The following is a 20,886-nucleotide window of genomic DNA, read 5'->3' as shown; positions in this document are numbered from 1 at the left end:
TAATAATAATAATAATAATAATAATAATAATTTATTTTTTAGCCACACCCTCTCCCGAAGGACTCGGGGCGGCGTACAATAAAACACATAAAAAACAATATGGACAGTACACACACAAAATAAACGAATACGTGTACATGGAGGAGGTGGGAAGATGAATAAAGACAGTTAAAACACAATTTAAAATCCCCTAATAAAATTCCAAAAGTCACAAAATTAAAAAACCCGTCAGGAGCAGTGTGAACGAACTATGGTTGAGCCAGGCCAGCTACTTGAAATAGGTGGGTCTTGAGCTTTATCCGGAAGGCGCGGAGGTCAGAGGTAGTCCTAATATCCGGGGGAAGGTCATTCCACAGGGCTGGGCCCGCAACAGAGAGGGCTCTACTCCTAGACGCCGCCCCCCGACATTGTCTGGTGGACGGCACCTGGAGGAGTCCCTCTCTGTGCGAGCGAATTGGTCGCAGGGATGTATGGGGCAGGATACGATCCCGCAAGTAGCTAGGTCCTGAGCCATGGAGCGCTTTAAAGATCATAATCAAGACCTTGAAACGCACCCGGTAGACCACAGGGAGCCAGTGCAGCTCGCGCAGGAGAGGTGTCACATGGGAGTACCTTGTACTCCCCATAATTACCCGCGCGCCCGCGTTCTGGACCAACTGTAGTCTACGAGTGCATTTCAAGGGAAGCCCCATGTAGAGAGCGTTACAGTAGTCCAGGCGAGACGTCACCAGCGCATGAGTGACTGTCACAAGTAGCCCTGTGAGTAGGCCTGGGAACCTTAGCAGCGGGCTCATTGAAGGAGCCATTGGGGTAGGCCGGCGCCTATGCGCAGCGGAAGCAGCAGCCCCAGTTGGAGGATTCTGGGCCTGGACAGGTGGAAGAACCTGCGGATCTTGAGCTGGAGAAGACGCCATAGCAGTACTTACAACCTTGCTGACAGAGGAGAAATCAAAATGGTCACTGGGAGGATTCGCGCCTAAACAAAATCGCCACTGAGGCTATGGGCCAGGCACCACGAGGCTGAGGAGACCACGGTGTTGAGGGGGAGCGATAACCGGTCCTTGGGAGGCTTCAGCGGCGCTTTCTGAGGTGGTGGTGGTGCTTGGGGTTTCGGTGGAAGTTGGCGGCAGTGTTTGTGGCGGTGGCAGCCCTTGGCAGCAATCGGCGGTGATGAAAGGAGCCCTCGCAATGGTGGCACAGGAAACTAGGTTGCTGGGGCAGCCGCGAATCCTCACAGTGTCTGCCCAAAAGCGGGGCCTCCAATGGCTTTTGCCAGGCAGCGCCAAGAGGAAGGAGCCTCTGAGTAGCAGCAGTGGAAAGCAAGGAGACTGCGAACCTCGGAAAGAGCTCTCGTGGCCGCACCTTCCGTTAGAGCCCTGAAGGGCTGTTTGAAAGCTTTCGTTCCCTGAGAAGCCATCCTTGACGATACCTGTCTGTTCTTTCTTTCTTTCTTTCTTTCTTTCTTTCTTTCTTTCTTTCTTTCTTTCTTTCTTTTTTTTTCTTTTTTGTAATTTTGTTTGAAAAAGGCAAATTAGAATAGTTTAAAAAGGGAATTTAGAGTAGTAAGTTGAGGAGAGAGCAGTTAGCACAGCCAGTCCTGATCGAACTGAGTCTAAAAAAGCAGGAGGACACTCCTCAGAGATGATGACATCAATGTAATAGACTCGGTCCTATTGGTTCTGGCTGAGTTAACCCACACATGGCTGCTGTCTCCACCAACTTTGGAGAAATGAGTATTTACTCAGCAAAATATTTCTATCAGCAGTACTCTTATCTGGTCAGATATTGCACCAAACCCACTTTTTCATACATGCAAAAACAGATCAAGACATAAAACAAATTAACATGGAAAAAGAAATTAATTTTTTCCTTAAAAAAATGAAGTATAGAATCAGATATAGCTTACAACAAAATGTTGCAGACATTTACTTACGCACTGTTCCAGTAAGTAAGTAATCTAGTGATAGCCTTCCAGACACTCCATTAAATTCATTATTGATTTATTTATTAAACTTGTATGCCCCCATCTCGCCACATTTTGGCTTTGAATTCTTCCCTTGGTTTCCTTTTTAAATTTATAGGTTTCAACCATAACCCATGTTAGATTTTGATTCATTTTTCCTCCAGTCTCATACATACATTCACTAAGGAGTAGTTTGTTTTACCAAATGTTAATCTGATTTTGAATTACCTTAGTCTTATATTCTAATTTAGCTCTTTTGTGTTACTTCAGGAGGCTTTCCTTGTGAAGTTCCATAAACACAGTCTATTTTCTTTTCCAGACGTAATCATTCAGACTATATTTTTCTTATTCCATAGTTTGTTTTACTTGCAATAGTCCTCTACCACATCTAATTCTGAATACATATAATCTATGAATGTCACTTCTTAGGTGAAGTGCATGATTTATGATCATTAATTTTGTTGTTTTACTGATCAAGATTGTCCAATTTGGCTTGGATCCAATCAATTACTCCTGCAGTATATTTAATTACAGTGACTGCCCAAGCGTTTATTGTTTTAGCAATATTTCCACAGTTTAGTTTAGTTTTTGTTAAAAAAATACTCAAATTGTTTGAAATAACTTAAACTATCTGTGTTTTAACTTGGCTGAGCAATTAATCAGAAGCTTCCATTAATTCCAAATATTTGTATCCTTCTTCAGGTGCCTGGTGTCTAATGACATTTCCATTCATTAGGTGCAACCCATTTTCTCCTACAATCTTACCTCCTTTCATTGCCAAATTGCACATTTATCCTGTCCAAACTTCGTTCTTGTACCTTTATTAAATATACAGACTATATCTAAGAGACTTAATTTTAGATTCTGATTCAATATAGTTTTAGGTAATCTCTATAAAGAAAATGGCTTATTTGGGGAGCTTTGTTTGTGAATTGTTTTTTACAATTGATTTTGTTCAGGATACTTGTAAGTAGAATCACTGCTTGCATAAAGAGCAATGATGACAATATGTTACTTTGAAATGGGCCTGGTTTTATTTTTGCTTCTCCCAAATTTCTCTCATATTCTGTAAGGATGCTTTCCAATGAAGCAAATTACATCCAAAAATCCTTTAATATTTCAGTTTATTCCAAGCATTTCCAAGTGTTTTTAAATCCAACTATGGGAAATGATTTATAAGCCTTTGTATAAAATATTTAGGCCATAAAAATTTTTTAAAAGCTTTTAATGATCATATTTTCATTAAGAAGCTGATCTTATGCCATGTGAATTTAGCAAGTCCCTTTTTGTTCTGCTGAAAAAAAATCATTTTTTTTCAAATTAGCACATATTACTCTTACTATAACTCCAGAAAACAACTTTAATGTTGTAGTAATCCTATGTGTTAGAGGTCCATAGTTCTCAGTTTCCCTTGTTTTTCCATAGTAAAAATATTCTTCAAGATGTCATCCAATATTACTATATTATATCATATATTAATAATAGTAACATTTTATATTATTATTATATAAACAAAAATGTGAAAGCTCTGTAGCGAAGGTTAGGCTTCATACGCATTCCGCTCTTCCTGAAAACCAAACGTATCGTAATCTATCAGGGTAGTAAGATGGAAACTTTTTCAATGTACAGATTTTGTAAAAGGCGCCTAAGAGTTTTTGGTATGGCACCCAGTATGGCAAAAAATATTGGAGCTACCATAACTGGTTTATTCCACAATATTTCAATTTTCAGATCTTGATCTTGACTTTGAGACAATTCTTTGTTTCTATTGTACTATGCCCTAGTATTGCCACATCAATAATTTACATTTTCTTCTTTTCAACCACAGTTAAATATGGTGCATTATGAGCCAAGACTTTTATGAGTTTATATTCGGAAATCCTACAATATTTTAACATACTCATTCTCAACTTTTTTTTCAATTCTATGTTCCCATAAAAAGTGAGAGTGTTATGTCATCGATTATTATCAGTTTGTGAAATCTTCTTAATTTTAATGGTGTAGTATTTTTTTCTACTTCTTTGACACAAGCTGCACTCTGAATCATTTGATGATTTTTCAATTATTATTATTATTTGAGGAATATCTGGATTAGAGGCAAAAGAGGGACTTTATCAACAAACAATTAGAAACTGATAGCTCTGTCTGTGCAAATGTACAAAATGCTACAGCAATTTAAATATAAAATACACTAAAATACAAATTCATCCTCTTCTTTTTATTTTCTTCCTAAATGCAGAATCCTTCTCAAATGCAGAATCCAGACCCCAGATGCCCCATCTGTTCTCAAGCAATCATTCATATTTTAAAAATGGTATTTTCATGATTCTGGAAGAGAAAGTGATCATGTTTCCAGAATCACAAAAGGAGAGGAAACTCAAGTCTCATTTTACATGTAATATTCCTTCATGCAATGATTGGAAAGAGATTTTGTGTCAAAAAGATTTCTCCCTGAAAAAGAAAATGTATAAATATAGAACACTCCTCTTATTTTAAAGAACAATATTATCATGACAGAGGCCAGATGGTTACAGTACATTAAATGCAGGCATACTATTTGTTTTTCCCTCCTTGTGTACAGTCCCAAAATTGTATAGAACACATAAAATGACACAGCTTTTGACCAAACCTTTTAAATGCATTACTACAAAAAACATAGAAAGCATTACGGAATATATTTCCAAACACTAGGAAAGAGCATTTATGTTTCCAGAAGTCAATGTTATTTATGTGGTTGCAATCTGATCAGCTTTTGGAAACATTAACTAATGTAGTAAATATTAAATTTAACCACCTCCGCTCATCAGATGATATGCAGTTAAGGGCTCCCATTTTGCCATTACCCACTGAAAAACATCAGTAGCTATTCTTAATCTTTAATTTTAAATGATTTCAATCTAAAATAATTAAAGATGTCCAATTATGTTTTAAAGAACACACGTTCATGTCACAGTAGCTTAACACAAGGCAAGCATACGGTGAATCAATTTAGGAATTAGAAAATCAGCACAGGATAATTCAGGATAAGATAACTCAAATACATAAGTCGCTTGATCACTTGGACAGCAGTTCTTAAACAAAGAAGTAATTTGGGAAAATCCTGGGAATAAGCAATTTCTCTCTCTCTCTCTCTCTCTCTCTCTCTCTCTCTCTCTCTCTCTCTCTCTCTCTCTCTCTCTTTCTCTCTCCCCTCTCCCTCCCTCTCCCACCCTCTCAAAATGTAATAAACCATATAATTTTTAAAGTTAAAGTGAATTGTATGCAGAGTTAGACATACACATATCAGATTAAAAGACCAAACTAATATTTTTAGTCATCTTAGAGATGAAACAGTCTAGATAAACAAAATATTAAAGGGAATATATATTTATTATTATTTATTTATTTATTTGTGCTTCTAGACCGCCCCCTCTCCCAGAAGGGACTCGGGGCGGTGTACAGTCCATAGAGAATATCACAAAATACAATAAAAAATTAAATAATTAAATATGTACAGTTTGGAGGAGGTTAAAATGCAATTAAAAGAACTGTACAAAGCTAAATAAATATAATTTTTTTAAAATCCCTAAAACAGACACAACAGATTAAAAAACCCTAAGATAACCAGATAATAATACATTTGCCAGGAGGGACAGTTGTAATTATGCCAGGCCTGCTAATCGGAACAGGTGAGTCTTCAATTTTTGCCGGAAGGAGCGGAGGTCAGAAGTGGTTCTAATGTCGGGGGGGAGGTCATTCCAGAGGGTTGGGCCCATCACAGAGAAGGCCCTACTCCTTGGTGTCGCCCATTGGCATTGCCTAGTGGACGGCACCAGGAGAAGTCCCTCCCTGTGTGAGCGAATTGGCCGCAGGGATGTATGTGGAAGGATGCGATCCCGCAAGTAACTAGGTCCCGTGCCATGGAGCGCTTTAAAGATGGTAATCAGCACCTTGAAACGCACCCGAAAAACCACAGGTAGCCAGTGCAGCTCGCGCAGGAGAGGTGTTACGTGGGAGTACCTCGTAAATATGCATCACTGACTTCTTTGGGGAAAAAGTGTCTGATATAAATTAAGTAAATATTTATTTATCATTTTTCATAATTTATTGTGTGGGTTGAGGGTCATTCCATGTCAAGTGGTCTGGGACTCCCTGCGCGACTATCACGGATTTCAATGAAATTTGGTATGAACATGCACACATGTCCCCAATTAACATTGGTAAAGTGTTATGTTTGCAGATGCAATACTTGCAGAGATATAGAATACTGTATAAGAACCTCCAAAACACAAAGAAAACAGGCAGGAAAAATGAAAGAAGTATCAGAGACTGATAGGAAATAGGTTAAGATGTAAAATATTCTCATTTGCTCCTTTTTTATGCTATCTTACTACAAAATAAATCTACTCTGAGGATTCAGTAGACCACCTATGAGATGGGAATGTCCCTGTGAAGCAGGGACCAAAAAAACCCTAACCCTCATTTTCCAAGTATCTACAATGAATTGATCAAGGCGCAACATCCAATATGTTCCTAAATCCCTTCCAGTTTTTCTAAAACAGCATATATATATTTTGTATTATCAAAGAAGCTTTCACTTACATTCCATATTTGCATTAGTTTTGCCAGTATTACTATGTAAGTCTCAAATTACATTTTCAAAACCTGGCTCTGCCGATTGGTTTGGGCAAGAGGTGGGTTCCTACCGGTTCAGACCGGTTCAGACGAGTAGGTAGTAACTCAGCTGGCCATGCCCCTAAACCGGTTCTATCGGCGGCACCATAGGTGCATGCATGCATCAAGCACATCAAGCGCACAGATGCGCCCAAAGTGCACACGTGCCTGAAATGCGCCCTGAGCGAACTGGCAGTAACAGAAGCCGAAACCCACCCCTGGTCTGGACCTTGATTGGGGTGTTCCACACTGGAGGTGGTTAGTGGACTAGGAATAGGATCCCAACTCCACTTCTTTAGTTCCTAGTTTATTTAATTTTTGTTAACTTTTAATATTTAAAGTTTTAATGACTGTAAAACTTGTATTTTTACTTTTATGATGATGTAAGCCATCCAGAGTCACCTGATCATTTATTAATTTATATGAGCAGCATATAAATTAATAAATATTTATCAGTAATCCTCTATAATTCTGAACAATAGAGCTTCTTTTAATAGCACCAGAGAAGGTTCAGTTTCTTATTGCAATAACATGATAAGAAGTACCATGTTCTCCGTTACCCAGCATTAATTATAGGATCTTAAACGATCCCATTTATTTTCATGATGAGAGATCATCTAAACGGCTTTCTCTACAGAAATGCCTTCCACATGATTCTTTGAAGAAAAGGGCATTGCTAATCTGTGAATAAATAAATAAAGAGTAACTAGGCCATTATACCACTATTTGTAGATTAGTATTATATATAACTCTAAGTTTCAGGATACTTTCTTAAAAAGGAAATAAATACCATATTTTACCACTACCCAACAAAGAGGGTCAGAAGACATTATGTAAATTTATGCAGGCATTCAAAAGTCTTGCCATGGGTTTTACATTGTTTTTCAGTGAATGTCAACATTGTTCACCATTCGAAATAAAAAGAAATGTTTAGACATATGCAGAAGCCAATTGCAAATATAAGAAAACATCCTCTTTTGCCCCTATAGCATTAACCACATAGTCACAACAGGAACTACATAGGTCTTTACTCAAATAAGTAACAGCCGCCATAACCCACCCTGGATTTTCTGTGTAGTGGGAAAAGCACAAATGCAGTGCATTAGGCTATGTTTTTAAAATCCATTTTAAATTCCCATTACATTAAAAATGCATAGCCAGACTTCTCCTTCAGAATTCCATATTTATTAACAAGCTTTGAGTAGGAGAAAAGCACTGCTATCTTTAACTTTACCAAATCTGTAAGAGTAAAGACATAGTTTAATAATATTATTTAAAACTTTAAATCTTATTGATAAAGAAAATAGCTATAACAGTAGTAGCAATTTTTAATTTATAAATGATCAAAAGTCCAACCCAAAATTATATATGCTATAATTCTCTTCCATAACTTTATAAGAATGTTTCTGGCAAATCTACCATAGACATGGAACATTTAAAGTACACGATACAGAAGGTAACTTTACTTTAAGCAATAAAAAATCTGATATTTTTAGAACTATTTTCAGGCAACTACGGTACCTACTTAACAGTTTGTTCCATGGATTTATTTTGGAACTACTTAAAGAAAATGCATCATCACAACCATATTCCACGAAATATATCTAACATACTAAAATTGAGAGTATTCTAGCCAGTTTTACAGGATTTACAAGCTTTTTACCATTTTCACCATTTTTGTACAGTATTATTTTCCAAACTTTCAGAGTTAAAAGGCTCTTGAGATATTTTACTAAAAAAAAGTAAGGTCTAGTTATTTGCTTCTATCTTCAATTATGGTTATCTTTCAATCAAAGACTATTATTCAAGTTATGTCTACTTATAACCAGCAAGTCAGTTCCCTACTTTTTAATACTATTGATGCTGACAAATCTGATGCTAGAATATATAAATCTGCTAGTTACGTAATTACTTAATAACTGAACCATTTTAGGAGCTCTGTATTTTAGATTTCTGGATTTTATCAATTTGATTATACTGTATATAATATCTCGATGCCAAAACTGAGATGATATTGGGAGGTTTCAGATGTCATTGCTTTTGGTTTCCTCTCATGTATACTTTCACTCATGTCTATTTCTCTCATCTATATATACTTCATGTATAAATGTTAATTGCCTTGGCATTGAGATATAAAGATATAAAAATATATCTTAGAAAGAACTCAAAAACACCAACTTTCAATATTATTTTATCATATATTTACAAAGCCTTACATTTGATTAACAGTTAATGCACTAAATTTAATTAATCTAAGAAACTCAAGAAGGATATAATGTTTTCACTTTCTCTATATTTTACTGCATTATATTTCATTGAATTATAGAAGCAAGCTTTGACAGCTGGCTACAAGAACCTTTCTCTAAAAAATCAATCTCTATTGTTTTAGAAATAACTATATCCCAAAGATAGAGAATACTGTGATCCATTTTGGGTTGTAGTTTTCTAACCAAAATATTCAAACATTTGTTGTTTCATTCACCTCTTCTTTGGGAATTCTTTTAATAGAAAATGGAATATCTATCTATCTATCATCTATCTATCTATCATCTATCTATCTATCTATCTATCATCTATCTATCTATCTATCTATCTATCTATCTATCTATCTATCATCTATCTATCTATCTATCTATCTATCTATCTATCATCTATCATCTATCTAATCTAATCTAAATATAGATGAGACAACGATCGGTCTCATACTTTTCTGAAACTATGCTTAAGGAAACACTGTGGCCATATGTATTCAAAAATATCAATATATAAATAATTTATTTTATAATATATCTGGTTGTTACACAAGCAATACAACCAGTATGTAGGTGTGTAAAATATGGCATAGAAACATAATAAATCAAGAACAAATAAACAAAAAGCACTCAGAACTCTTTTCCAGTATCTTAAGTAGACCAGTTTCTCTTCTCTTCTCTCGTTTGCCATTGTGAAGCACAATCAGAATTATTCTGTAGACCACTCAATACTCTGACCTGAATCCCATTCCACCCAGCCATTTACCGTATTTTTCAGAGTATAAGACGCACCCAGGTTTTGAAAAGGCATTTTTTTTTAAAAAAGTAGGTAGGTAGACAGAGGGATAGAGAGGGAGAGAAAAAGAGAGAAATACAGTAGGTAGGTAGGGAGAGAGTAGTTAGGTAGGTAGGTAGATAAAGGGATAGAGAGAGAGAGAAATAGAGAGAGAGAGAAATACAGTAGGTAGGTAGGGAGAGAGAGAGTGTGTGTGTGACCTGTAGCACCTAAAACTTTGTTTCTGCTGGCACAGCACTTGACCAATGTAATTCTAATCAATCCCTCTAACTAAACAGCTTTCTGAAAAGGAAAAAAAGTTTTTTCACTCTGCAAACCTCCCCCAAATGGCCCATTTTTCGTGAAAAAGGGCCCGGTTTTCCCCCCCAAAAAAGGCATGAAAAGCCTTGGGGGGGGGGGGGCTTGTAGAGTGCTCCTGGGGAGGTGAAGGGGCAAAAACAAGCAAAAAAAGGCCCGTTTTTTACGAAAACGGGCCATTTTTTGTCAAAAAAATTGCATGCATAGCCTTATAGAGGCTTATAGAGTGCTGCTGGGGGCTGGGGGGAGGGGGAAAGCGGGCTGTTTTTCGCTAATTTCTCCCCAGCCCCCAGGAGCACTCTGAAACCTTCCATAATGCTATGCATTGGTGAAGGGGGCGGGGCTTCAGGAAGCAAAAAATGCTGCATTAGGTGTATAAGACGCGCCCTGTTTTTCAGCCTCTTTTTAGAGGAAAAAAGGTGTGTCTTATACTCCGAAAAATACGGTATTTTCTGATAGAACTGTGTTCCATAGTGGAAAAGAGCTTCTAAAGTAGTTTTGCAAAGAAGACAAACTTAAATTGAGACAAAAATTATTTGTGATAACCTTTTCTCCAAAAGTATCAAAGATATACCTGTCTATTCTATTCCTTTTTTACCCATGCTTATAGCTAAGATTAAATTATAGGCAATGTTTCTAAACTTCTCCTTTTTTTAAAAAAATGTTTTTGTTAGCATCTTATTTGAAATCTCATATTCATTTAAGATTCAAGCAATATTACTTGTAAAATAAGTTGATTTAAATACTATCTTAAAGACTCCTAAAAACAATTAACAAGAAATTACAAAACAAATTCATTGTCAGATTAGATAAAACAGGAACAGGTTTTCAGAAAATATTATGTGTGTGTGTGTGTGTGTGTGTGTGTGTGTGTACCTACATATGCATGCACACATGCACACACACTTTATTGGAGAGATATGGGGGTTAGAGTAATTTATTTTCTTTCCATGTAAATGTTGTCAAATCGAACCTTTAAAAATTATATTGAAAAGGACATTACAAAAATAGACCGAATCCCTCTGCCTTTGCTCCTACAATTCAACCTATGAAATTATTTTACCTTCTTACAAAGTTTATGCAATGTGTCATATGAACATTATCTTCCAACTATGGAATGGACCTATTCCATTCGTTAGCTGGACCTATTAGCTTTACAGGTAATTCTCGACTTGTGATCAAAATTGCAGTTAGAATTTTGGATGTTAAGCGATATGGTCATTAAGTAAGTCATCACATGAGGGGGTCCTATTTTGACACCATTTTTGAATTATACACTTGTTAAGTAAATCTGTAAATGCTGGAAGCAGGTTGGGAAGGTCACAAATCGGCAAACATAAATGCGAGTCAGCGGGCAGGTGCCTGAATTATGATCACATGATCATTTCAATGGTGCGACAGGTACAATTTCAAGGATGGGTAATAAGATACTTTTTCCCATGCCAGCAGAACTTCAAACCATTATTAAATGAATGTCATACTTATGACAGAAATCAAATGCTTTCTACAATACGTTAAAGAAAAAGTGACAATGTGAGCATCTAATTTCTCTTAATCTATCTGATTTTTAATGTTTCAATACTGTGCCTCGCCTTTGTATTGCATGTTGCCTTGGCACCATAAATAAATATGAAGAGATCTCCTACCTGCTGCATCAATCTGCTGCTCCGTTTTGGAGGTTGGTACATGAGCCAAGTATATAAAACTGGATCAATATTAATGGTTAATCCCTGCATGCTGGCCAAAAGCACTGCTCCTACATAAGAACAAGTACAAAACAAAAGCAATGAGATTAACACAGCAATGCTGAAAACATTTGGAATATCTAATGTTATGTTTAGAGGTCCAGCCCAAACACAGCTACCTCTTTTGAATGCAGCCTGGTTGCGTAGGAAACTATATTACATGCTCTCAAGACAATCAGGCCTACACAATATCTGAAGTGATTGTTTATGTTTTCAAAATACATTAATGTATCTAGAAAAAAAGTGCTTCATAGAAATATAATATGAATCTAGAGCAGGGGTCACCAACCTTTCGGACCTCAGAGACCAATACATTAATAATTTTAAATCCCGTGGACCACTAATATGAATTTTTAAAAAAGATAAATAGTATTTAGTGCAATATAAAAAATGCAAATAATTTGTCTGCGGACCACCAAAATTTTCTCGCGGACCACCAGTTGGTGACCACTGATCTAGAGGGGAGGGGAGAGAAGGGAAGGGAATGCTACCCAAAGGTTTTACAAATGTATAAGCTGTTTCTGTTAGGTAATATTCAAACATAATAAAATAACAAACGGGATTAAGATCATCCTATTATTTTTTCAGCATTTACTTTCCTGTATTTTTAATTGTTGATATTGAAGTTCCATGATGGAGGGGCTGGCACATTTTAATTTATTTTAAGTTTTCAAAAAAGAGTATTTTAAACTTATTTTGACTTTTTGAAACTTTAACTTTTTTAAAATCTTAACCATTGCCCTATTTTTAAAGTTTTTGAATATTTTGCAAGAATAAAATGGAAATAAAAACATTAAGAATAAGAATTACATAAATAGGAATGATTTTAAAGTTTATTTCAGCACTTCTCAAAGCTGAAATGAAAAGCCAAGGTTTGGCACATCTCAACAGCGAAGACTACTCTAGAGACTCCTTCAGAACACCAAAGCCACTTCATTGCTTTCATCCATGAGTTATATAAAGTTTCTTTACTTAGCAACCTCTGTGTTTCAAAATCCAAACAAATCCAAGAGCTATCATCTCTGTAATGCTGCACAGTGACCTGGGGAGTATCCAATCCTATGGAGACTTCTGCAATGCCCTTTGATTGAACTAGATCTCTGCCAATCACAGTGAGCAGCAATACTCGGTTTGGTAGAATATATTAAGGTACAATAGATAATAAATTTCATTTTTATATTTTCGTAACTTTTTCAGAATTACGCCTTTTTCAGAAAATCCTTTTACAGCTTGAAAGAGAGATCCCTTTTTAAAACCGGTGATAGGATATAAATTCAGAATAGAATAATTGAGTTTAAACCATAGACGTTGTTTCCAACATTGCTAAATTAGCAAATTTCTTTTACTTAATCCTAGCTTCCAAAATATATAGTAAGGGCTCTCAGAAATGTTCATGTATATCAAAAGAGAAAAATATAAGTTCTAGATTTTAGTGACATGGTAGCAGAAGTGGTATACAGCAGGTTCTGACCAGTTCTAGAGAACTGGTAGCGGAAATTTTGAGTAGTTCGGAGAACCGGTAAATACCACCTCTGACTGGCCCCACCCCCATCTATTCTCTGCCTCCTGAATCCCAGCTGATTTTATAGCATCCTTTCCCTGGAATGGGATGGGAATGGAGATTTTACAGTATCCTTCCCCTACCACACCCACCATGTCACGCCCACCAAGCCACACCCACAGAACCTGTAGTAAAAAAAATTGAATCCCACCACTGCATAGTAGGTATAAGTGTTTATATTTTCTACTGCCATTGTTGTTTTGAGCAACAATATTTGTTAAGACCTTGGGATTTTTTTAAATGCAGATAAGTGGTTTTGTGAACATCTCTATTCATAGTTTCACATTCTTTCATATTGATATGATCCAGAAGAGGATAAAATACTAATCACATTGCCAGGCTTTCTAATCAAGAAAGCAAATTCCCAACACAAAGCAACATTTTAAAAGGTCTATGCTGGAAGAGAAAAGGCAGACAACACCAAAACTCATCTACCATATATCTTAAAACTTGCTTGTTGATACCGATACGGAAGTATAAAGCTAACGGATGATACCTTTTTTGGCACCATGTATTTTACAAACTCTGAGTTGTAAGCAACTTCATAAATTAGATGAACTCTGGAGACTCAAATAAATTATCACCTTGAGTTTAATGATTTTGCAATCTCACAATAAAATATTGTGGGATTTCTGATTCAAACTGATGAAGTCTTGGCTCATAACACACCAGATTTAACTGTGATTGAAAAGAAGAAAAAGTGGATAATTGATGGGGCAATACCAGGTGATAATAGAATCAGAGAAGACCACAATTGGCCACAGTAGACCTCATGGTTACCAGCACACTGAGTGCCTACCAAAAAATCTTGGATGCCACTTAGAAAATCTGTGCATTGACAAAAATTTCCATTGTGAACTAGAAATGGCCACACTAGTTGGATTCTCACATTACAACATCCTGGGTTCTTGGAAAGAACTTGATGCAGATGAAGGCCAATACCAGCTAAAGAAGTGATCACCAACCAGTAGTCCACGGAAAAATAATTTGCATTTTTATATTGCACTAAATACTATTTATCTTTTTTAAAAAATCATATTAGTGGTCCACAGGATTTAAAATTATGAATTTAGTAGTCCCGGAGGTCCGAAAGGTTGGTGAACTGGTAGCTGTGATTCCACATTTTTTTATATATAATAATTTATAGCTTTACTTACCTGTAGTTAACATTCTGCAACAATGCCTCTAATATTATTAAACAATAACTTCTGCCTATCCTAGGTCCTTGGGAAATATTCAATAGGATAAAAAATACCAAAGCCAATCTAAACATCTGACTAACTGAAAATTAAAAGTTGACTGGTATTTAATTATATTTAATTAAAAGTAAGGCACATGCAATAATGAACACATGTGTTCATTTTTTCTAGTACTAACATAACCATGCAACATCCTATGAAAAGTACTTTTTTTCTTACATGATACTATTGAAACAAATTTGTTCTACATTTAAGCATCCTGGTATCTAATGTATTTACTATCAGACGTTGAACTGAGAAACATTCAACCTTGTCTCATTTTCCTTTTTACAATAAAAGAAAGGACATTGTTTTGATTTTTTATCATCAAAATTTATTCTATTGATATATTATTAAGTTATCAAAGTATATTGTGATCATTTTCAGTTATAGCTTTAGCTGAATATACAAAATATTGATACAATGGCCCAAAATAACACCCATGGATCTTTTCCACCTTGAAAAAATTATATCAAAACTGGTTCTCCAGGTTCAAATTTCTGTTTCCATACATGCTAATATTTAATTACTGCACTCATATCTTACATTTAACTGTTGCAACTCATGGAACAACATACGTATGAGTTGTTCAAATGCATACGCATATGCCATTTTGTATTGCTGTCAGAAGAATATAGATGCAGCAATTATATTTTTTTAATATATGAAACAAGTTTATGTTAAACCTCAGCAGGGAGCAGATTCACCTTATAGCACCTGCCTAAATCCAATGAAGAAGTGTTTTTTCTTTCCTGCTCTGAGGGAAACAAACTGTTGCATTATTGTAACAGAATAGCCTATTTCCTTATATTGCTGTTAATTTTCCTCCAAAGATTACTCTCAAAGATTTCCTTGCAGAGGTGATAGTATCCCATATGTTTTAAATAAATACATGGATAAATTGCAAGCTTCGCTGCTCTTGGTGCTGGAGATAGCATTGGAAGCTGCAGTTCCTCTTGGAAGCAGAAAAGACACTGCTCCCTGCAGGAGGTTAACAGCTGAATAAAACAAATTATTTTTACTTGGGGGCTGCAAAGGAAAGAAAAAGTTCCAAACCCTGATGGAAAGATTGGGGTTTACACACTTAAGCAGTTCAGGATCAACAACAGGAATAAACATTCAACTTTCAGCAGATTCATATTTTGTTTAAAATACATTTTGGCAGGGTAAGTGAGTGAATAATAACATCAACAAAATATAGACTTTTAGGCTTCAGATAAAATACAAAAATTAAAGACGTGCCCAAGTTTCAACACCACAGAATATATGCATGCATAACAAACTTTTTTTTTCTGCTGAAGTGACCTGCAGCTGACATGATTTAGAGAACAGAGATGGAAAGAAGAAACAGGAGCATAATATTTTTGCAGAATCTATATGGATCAGACAATATAAAAATAAATATTACTGAAAAGTCACTAATAGACATGAATGGGAATTTCTCTCCTCACATGAAGAATACTATTCGCAATAGTTATTTGGAGATATACTAGAAGACACAATATATTTATTGCCTATAATACTAAGAAGGGAAACAGAGCAATAACTCAGATGTGTGTCTTCATATTACTCTTACGTTATCCTGAAATCTTCTAAACTTTACACCACACCAATAATCAGCAAATATTTAAATCTATTTTGTATTTTGAGAACCTAACTTTTAAAAAAAGCTTTCCTTACACTGTTGTATTCGGGTCTTTTCCCGTGTAAGGTTGAGATTGTCTTTGCAACGTTTCGGCAGGATCACACCTGCCATCTTCAAGCTGTGGGCTTAAAATGGGAACGGAGCTGCCGTCTTTCTGTAAGTCTTGGTGGGAGGGGATGGGGTGGTGGCTTTGTTTCAGTAAGTGGAATGATTGGTTGTGTGGTTGTATCATGATTGGTAGATTGGTGCTGATTGGTGCAGGTTGTGTGTGCATTGTTGTTTTGTATTTTAACGGCTTGGGTGGTGGGTGGTGTTCGTTTGTTGGCTAGGGCTGGTTTCCAGATGTTTGGTAGGCGGGAGGTATCATCACGTTTGTTCATGCTGTGGGGGTGTTTCTCTATTTCGATGGCTTCCATGATTATTCTCTTGTGGAGGTGTTCTGTTTTGGAGATTAACCTGGCTCCTTCAAAGTTGATTTCGTGTCCTGTAGCTTTAAGGTGCTGGAAAAGGGAAGAAGTTTTTTCTTTTTTTCTTACTGCATTTTTGTGTTCTGTGATGCGTGCATTTATTCTCCTGTTTGTTTGTCCTATGTATATTGCTGGGCAGATTTTGCATGGTATTTCGTAGACTCCTTGGTTTTCTAGCTGGATTTTGTCTTTGGGGTTTCTTAAGATGTTGGCTATTTTTTGGTCAGTGGTGAAGGCTGTCCTGATATTGTGCTTGTGGAGAATTTTGCTGATTTTATCTGTGGTGCCTTTGATGTAAGGGAGGAGGGCGATGCCATTTTCCTGTTCTGTATCTTGGTTTTTTGGGGGAGTCTCCTTTTGGATTAGGTTGGTGATTGTTTTTCTTTGGAATCCATTGGAGATTAATACATTTGTGAGTTTGTGTAATTCAGTTTTCAGGTGGTCTTTGTCGGCTAGGCGTTTGGTTCTGGAGATGAGGGTCTTGGCTACAGAACCAAACGCCTAGCCGACAAAGACCACCTGAAAACTGAATTACACAAACTCACAAATGTATTAATCTCCAATGGATTCCAAAGAAAAACAATCACCAACCTAATCCAAAAGGAGACTCCCCCAAAAAACCAAGATACAGAACAGGAAAATGGCATCGCCCTCCTCCCTTACATCAAAGGCACCACAGATAAAATCAGCAAAATTCTCCACAAGCACAATATCAGGACAGCCTTCACCACTGACCAAAAAATAGCCAACATCTTAAGAAACCCCAAAGACAAAATCCAGCTAGAAAACCAAGGAGTCTACGAAATACCATGCAAAATCTGCCCAGCAATATACATAGGACAAACAAACAGGAGAATAAATGCACGCATCACAGAACACAAAAATGCAGTAAGAAAAAAAGAAAAAACTTCTTCCCTTTTCCAGCATCTTAAAGCTACAGGACACGAAATCAACTTTGAAGGAGCCAGGTTAATCTCCAAAACAGAACACCTCCACAAGAGAATAATCATGGAAGCCATCGAAATAGAGAAACACCCCCACAGCATGAACAAACGTGATGATACCTCCCGCCTACCAAACATCTGGAAACCAGCCCTAGCCAACAAACGAACACCACCCACCACCCAAGCCGTTAAAATACAAAACAACAATGCATACACAACCTGCACCAATCAGCACCAATCTACCAATCATGATACAACCACACAACCAATCATTCCACTTACTGAAACAAAGCCACCACCCCATCCCCTCCCACCAAGACTTACAGAAAGACGGCAGCTCCGTTCACATTTTAAGCCCACAGCTTGAAGATGGCAGGTGTGATCCTGCCGAAACGTTGCAAAGACAATCTCAACCTTACACGGGAAAAGACCCGAATACAACAAAACCAGCATACCTACACCCGTGAAAATCTACGAAAACAAATATATATATATATTTATATATTATATATATATATATAAAATTCTTTATTGGTCAAGTGTGATTGGACACACAAGGGATTTGCCTCCAATGCATAAGCTCTAGTGTACATAGAAACAACGAAGTGATAAATCATAAGAATCAATCATAAAACACAAGATACAAACAGCAAAGTGATAAATCATAACATACCAATAGGAGAAGGTAATAAGAAAGATGAGAATGGTAATAGTAATACAGCACTATTACATGGGTAAAAGGGTAAATATTGCCCTACTATATGGGCAAATATAGCTCTACTACATAGGCAAATAGGTACCTGTTACGTGGGTAAATATCCTTAGGCATAAGACAGTGCTGTGGGAATTAGGTGTTTAGCAAAGTGATGGAATGGGGGAAAATCTATCTTTGTGTCTAGTTGTTTTAGCATGTCTATAGAGGCACTCTGAGGGGAGGAGTTGAAACAGTTTATGGAAGGGTTATGGAAATCGAAGTTATTACAGTGAGTCTACGCTGAATCAAAATTGTTAATATCTTAAACATTACTGAACATATTTTCTCTCTTGGATTTCCACTGTTTTAGTATTTAGCTATGGCCAATGTGATTTTGGGAATTTCGTTCTCATCACACCTGCAGAACACTGGATTCTCAAAAACCGACTAAAGCAAACCCAGATTATCTCAAGATGAATTGTGTAATTCAGTTGACAGAACTAAGGAAAGTGACAAAATGTGCCTAACATACACCCTGAATGGGAAGGCAAAACTTCATAGGCTTATAACCCTCTTTTAGGACAAGAAATCAATTTCCCAAATCAAATCTACTAGATGTGTCAGTTAGCTGACAGAAAGCACTTCTCAGAAAATAGAATTTAAAGTGTGGCATACGTGTTCTTAGAATCATATCAGTATTTGGACTATGTATTGCTTAGAATGCAAAGGCGAAAAAAGTGCTCTTAAACATGTAGGGGAACGTGCGTAGCTCTTCTATGTAACTCTTTAATCCAAGTGTGCTTTTTCCTAGGATTATAGAGCAGCTGGGTGATACTAGGAAAAGGAACAGCTGCTTTGCGGAGTGGCCAACAGGAGCTATGTTTGTGTCCCTACATACTCCATACTCCAAAGCACTATTTTGCTTTTGAATCCAAAGTGCTGGAGAACCCTAGTAATGTATACATGTCAGTGCATTTTATATAAAAACTGGAGGATAAGCAGATGTCCAAACAATGGAACAATTTTTGAACAGCAAAAATCCATCACCATTGAGGATCGTAAATGTAGAAACTGAATACAAACTATTCTTCAAGTTAAGGAAAGTGGATGTTAAAGATTATAGGTCTGATATATTGCGCATACAATTAAGAAGGGAGATTTTGCTCGGGAGAGAAAATGTGTATGTGTGTGGGGGGGGGTGTTCGTATGTATGTGTATGTATGTGTGTGTGTACACATACACACACACACACACATACACGCAGTTTCATTTTGTTAAGGCCATAGTGCTGTTTCTATGTTTGCGCCTGACTACAAAGACAAGTTGCAGATTAACAGACTTCAAAATACATTGTGCTTTTCCCCATTGAGACGGCATTTAGGAAGATGAAAGCAGCAAACTACTTGTCCTTATGAAACGAACTAGAGTTGAGAAGGCACAGTGTGTATAACTCTGCACTTATACTTGTAAACATCCTTTCCACACACTGCCCTCTGGGACAATCAGATAATTCAGTGAATTAACTACTTGGAATGAATAAAGAATGCCATTAACATCTTCTAACTGGTTAAAACTAAATGAAAGCTTTTCTTCCCATTCCCGTTTTTAAAATGCAGCAGCATATACTGTATGTCATTAATATTTTTATTTCTTACAATGTACATTCTATTTAAAGCCCATCCAATTTAAGCCTACAAATCAATCCAGTGAATTCCAAGAAATACTGGAAACTGTTCAACTTATGTTTCTTGTTCAGATAATTTCAATAGCCATCAGCACTTTTCTTCCCTAGAGGCAGCTTCAAATATTTCTGAATATAAGAATAGTGGGATTTTAGGATTGCAAAAGTTTAAAAAGCCATAATTAAATTAGCTTCAGATATCAGGAAAATAATACTGAATCTGTTGGATGACAAAGCTACATAAATATTATATTTAAATTTGTTTTTGAAAATACACCTTGACCCCAAGGTTTACTAAACTTCTCAGAAAAGAAAGATGACAAGACTGTTCAAGGGGATAAAGGAAGCAATTTCCAGGGACCAATTTTACCAGATTAAATTTGATTATGCTTTTCAAAATACATGCACATACACACGCTGAAGAAAACAAGCATGTTTTTAAATAGCCATAATTATTGTATATTATGTGGGAGGTTCAGTTTTAAGTATTATTTGATTCAATTATGTCTTGGTTGTGCAGCTATACTATGTCACTCTACTGTATTGCAGGCTCAAAAAAATTTGGTCTATGGTCCACTCTGCACAGATACCATGGATAGAGGAAGGTAACAGGATTTATAATTCCAAAATATCTGGAGAGTGTCTGAGAAGGGCTGCTATACAACAAGAATCTTTTGCTGTTCAAAATCCAGGCAAGGTTTATAAAATTATTTAACTTTAAAAATTGTTGCAAATGTTTGATTTTCAAGAGGTTTTCTTTAGACAAATGTATGGGGGGGGGGGGGAGGTAGATGCCCTATCAGATAATAGAGTAATCTTCAATTGTGAGAAAGGTTTTCCCAAATCCTTTTGGAAATAGAAAACAAATAGTTTGGACTTTCCCTTTTTTAGAAATTCCAGACTTGAAATCAAAATGGTTTTCATCCCAAGCAAAATAAACAATTTTAGAA

The 20,886-nt window shown here is 36.3% G+C and overlaps 1 protein-coding gene across 5 annotated transcripts in view; it reads right to left on the bottom strand.

Annotated features, from left to right (window-relative positions):
• The window catches only part of VPS13B (vacuolar protein sorting 13 homolog B), a 391,865-nt gene that overhangs the window by 215,631 nt on the left and 155,348 nt on the right, over nucleotides 1-20,886 (bottom strand). For all 5 annotated transcript variants that reach the window (XM_081951024.1, XM_081951027.1, XM_081951026.1 and 2 more), the window contains exon 20: nucleotides 11,608-11,717. In XM_081951024.1, the coding sequence (XP_081807150.1) occupies nucleotides 11,608-11,717 (110 nt within the window). The remainder of the gene's footprint in view (nucleotides 1-11,607; nucleotides 11,718-20,886) is intronic.

Source organism: Natrix helvetica (genome assembly GCF_964273705.1).
Source record: "Natrix helvetica genome assembly, chromosome: 4".
NCBI lineage: Eukaryota > Metazoa > Chordata > Lepidosauria > Squamata > Natricidae > Natrix > Natrix helvetica.
The sequence above is the reverse complement of the archived record's forward strand: the minus strand, read 5'-3'. Positions and strand labels throughout refer to the sequence as shown.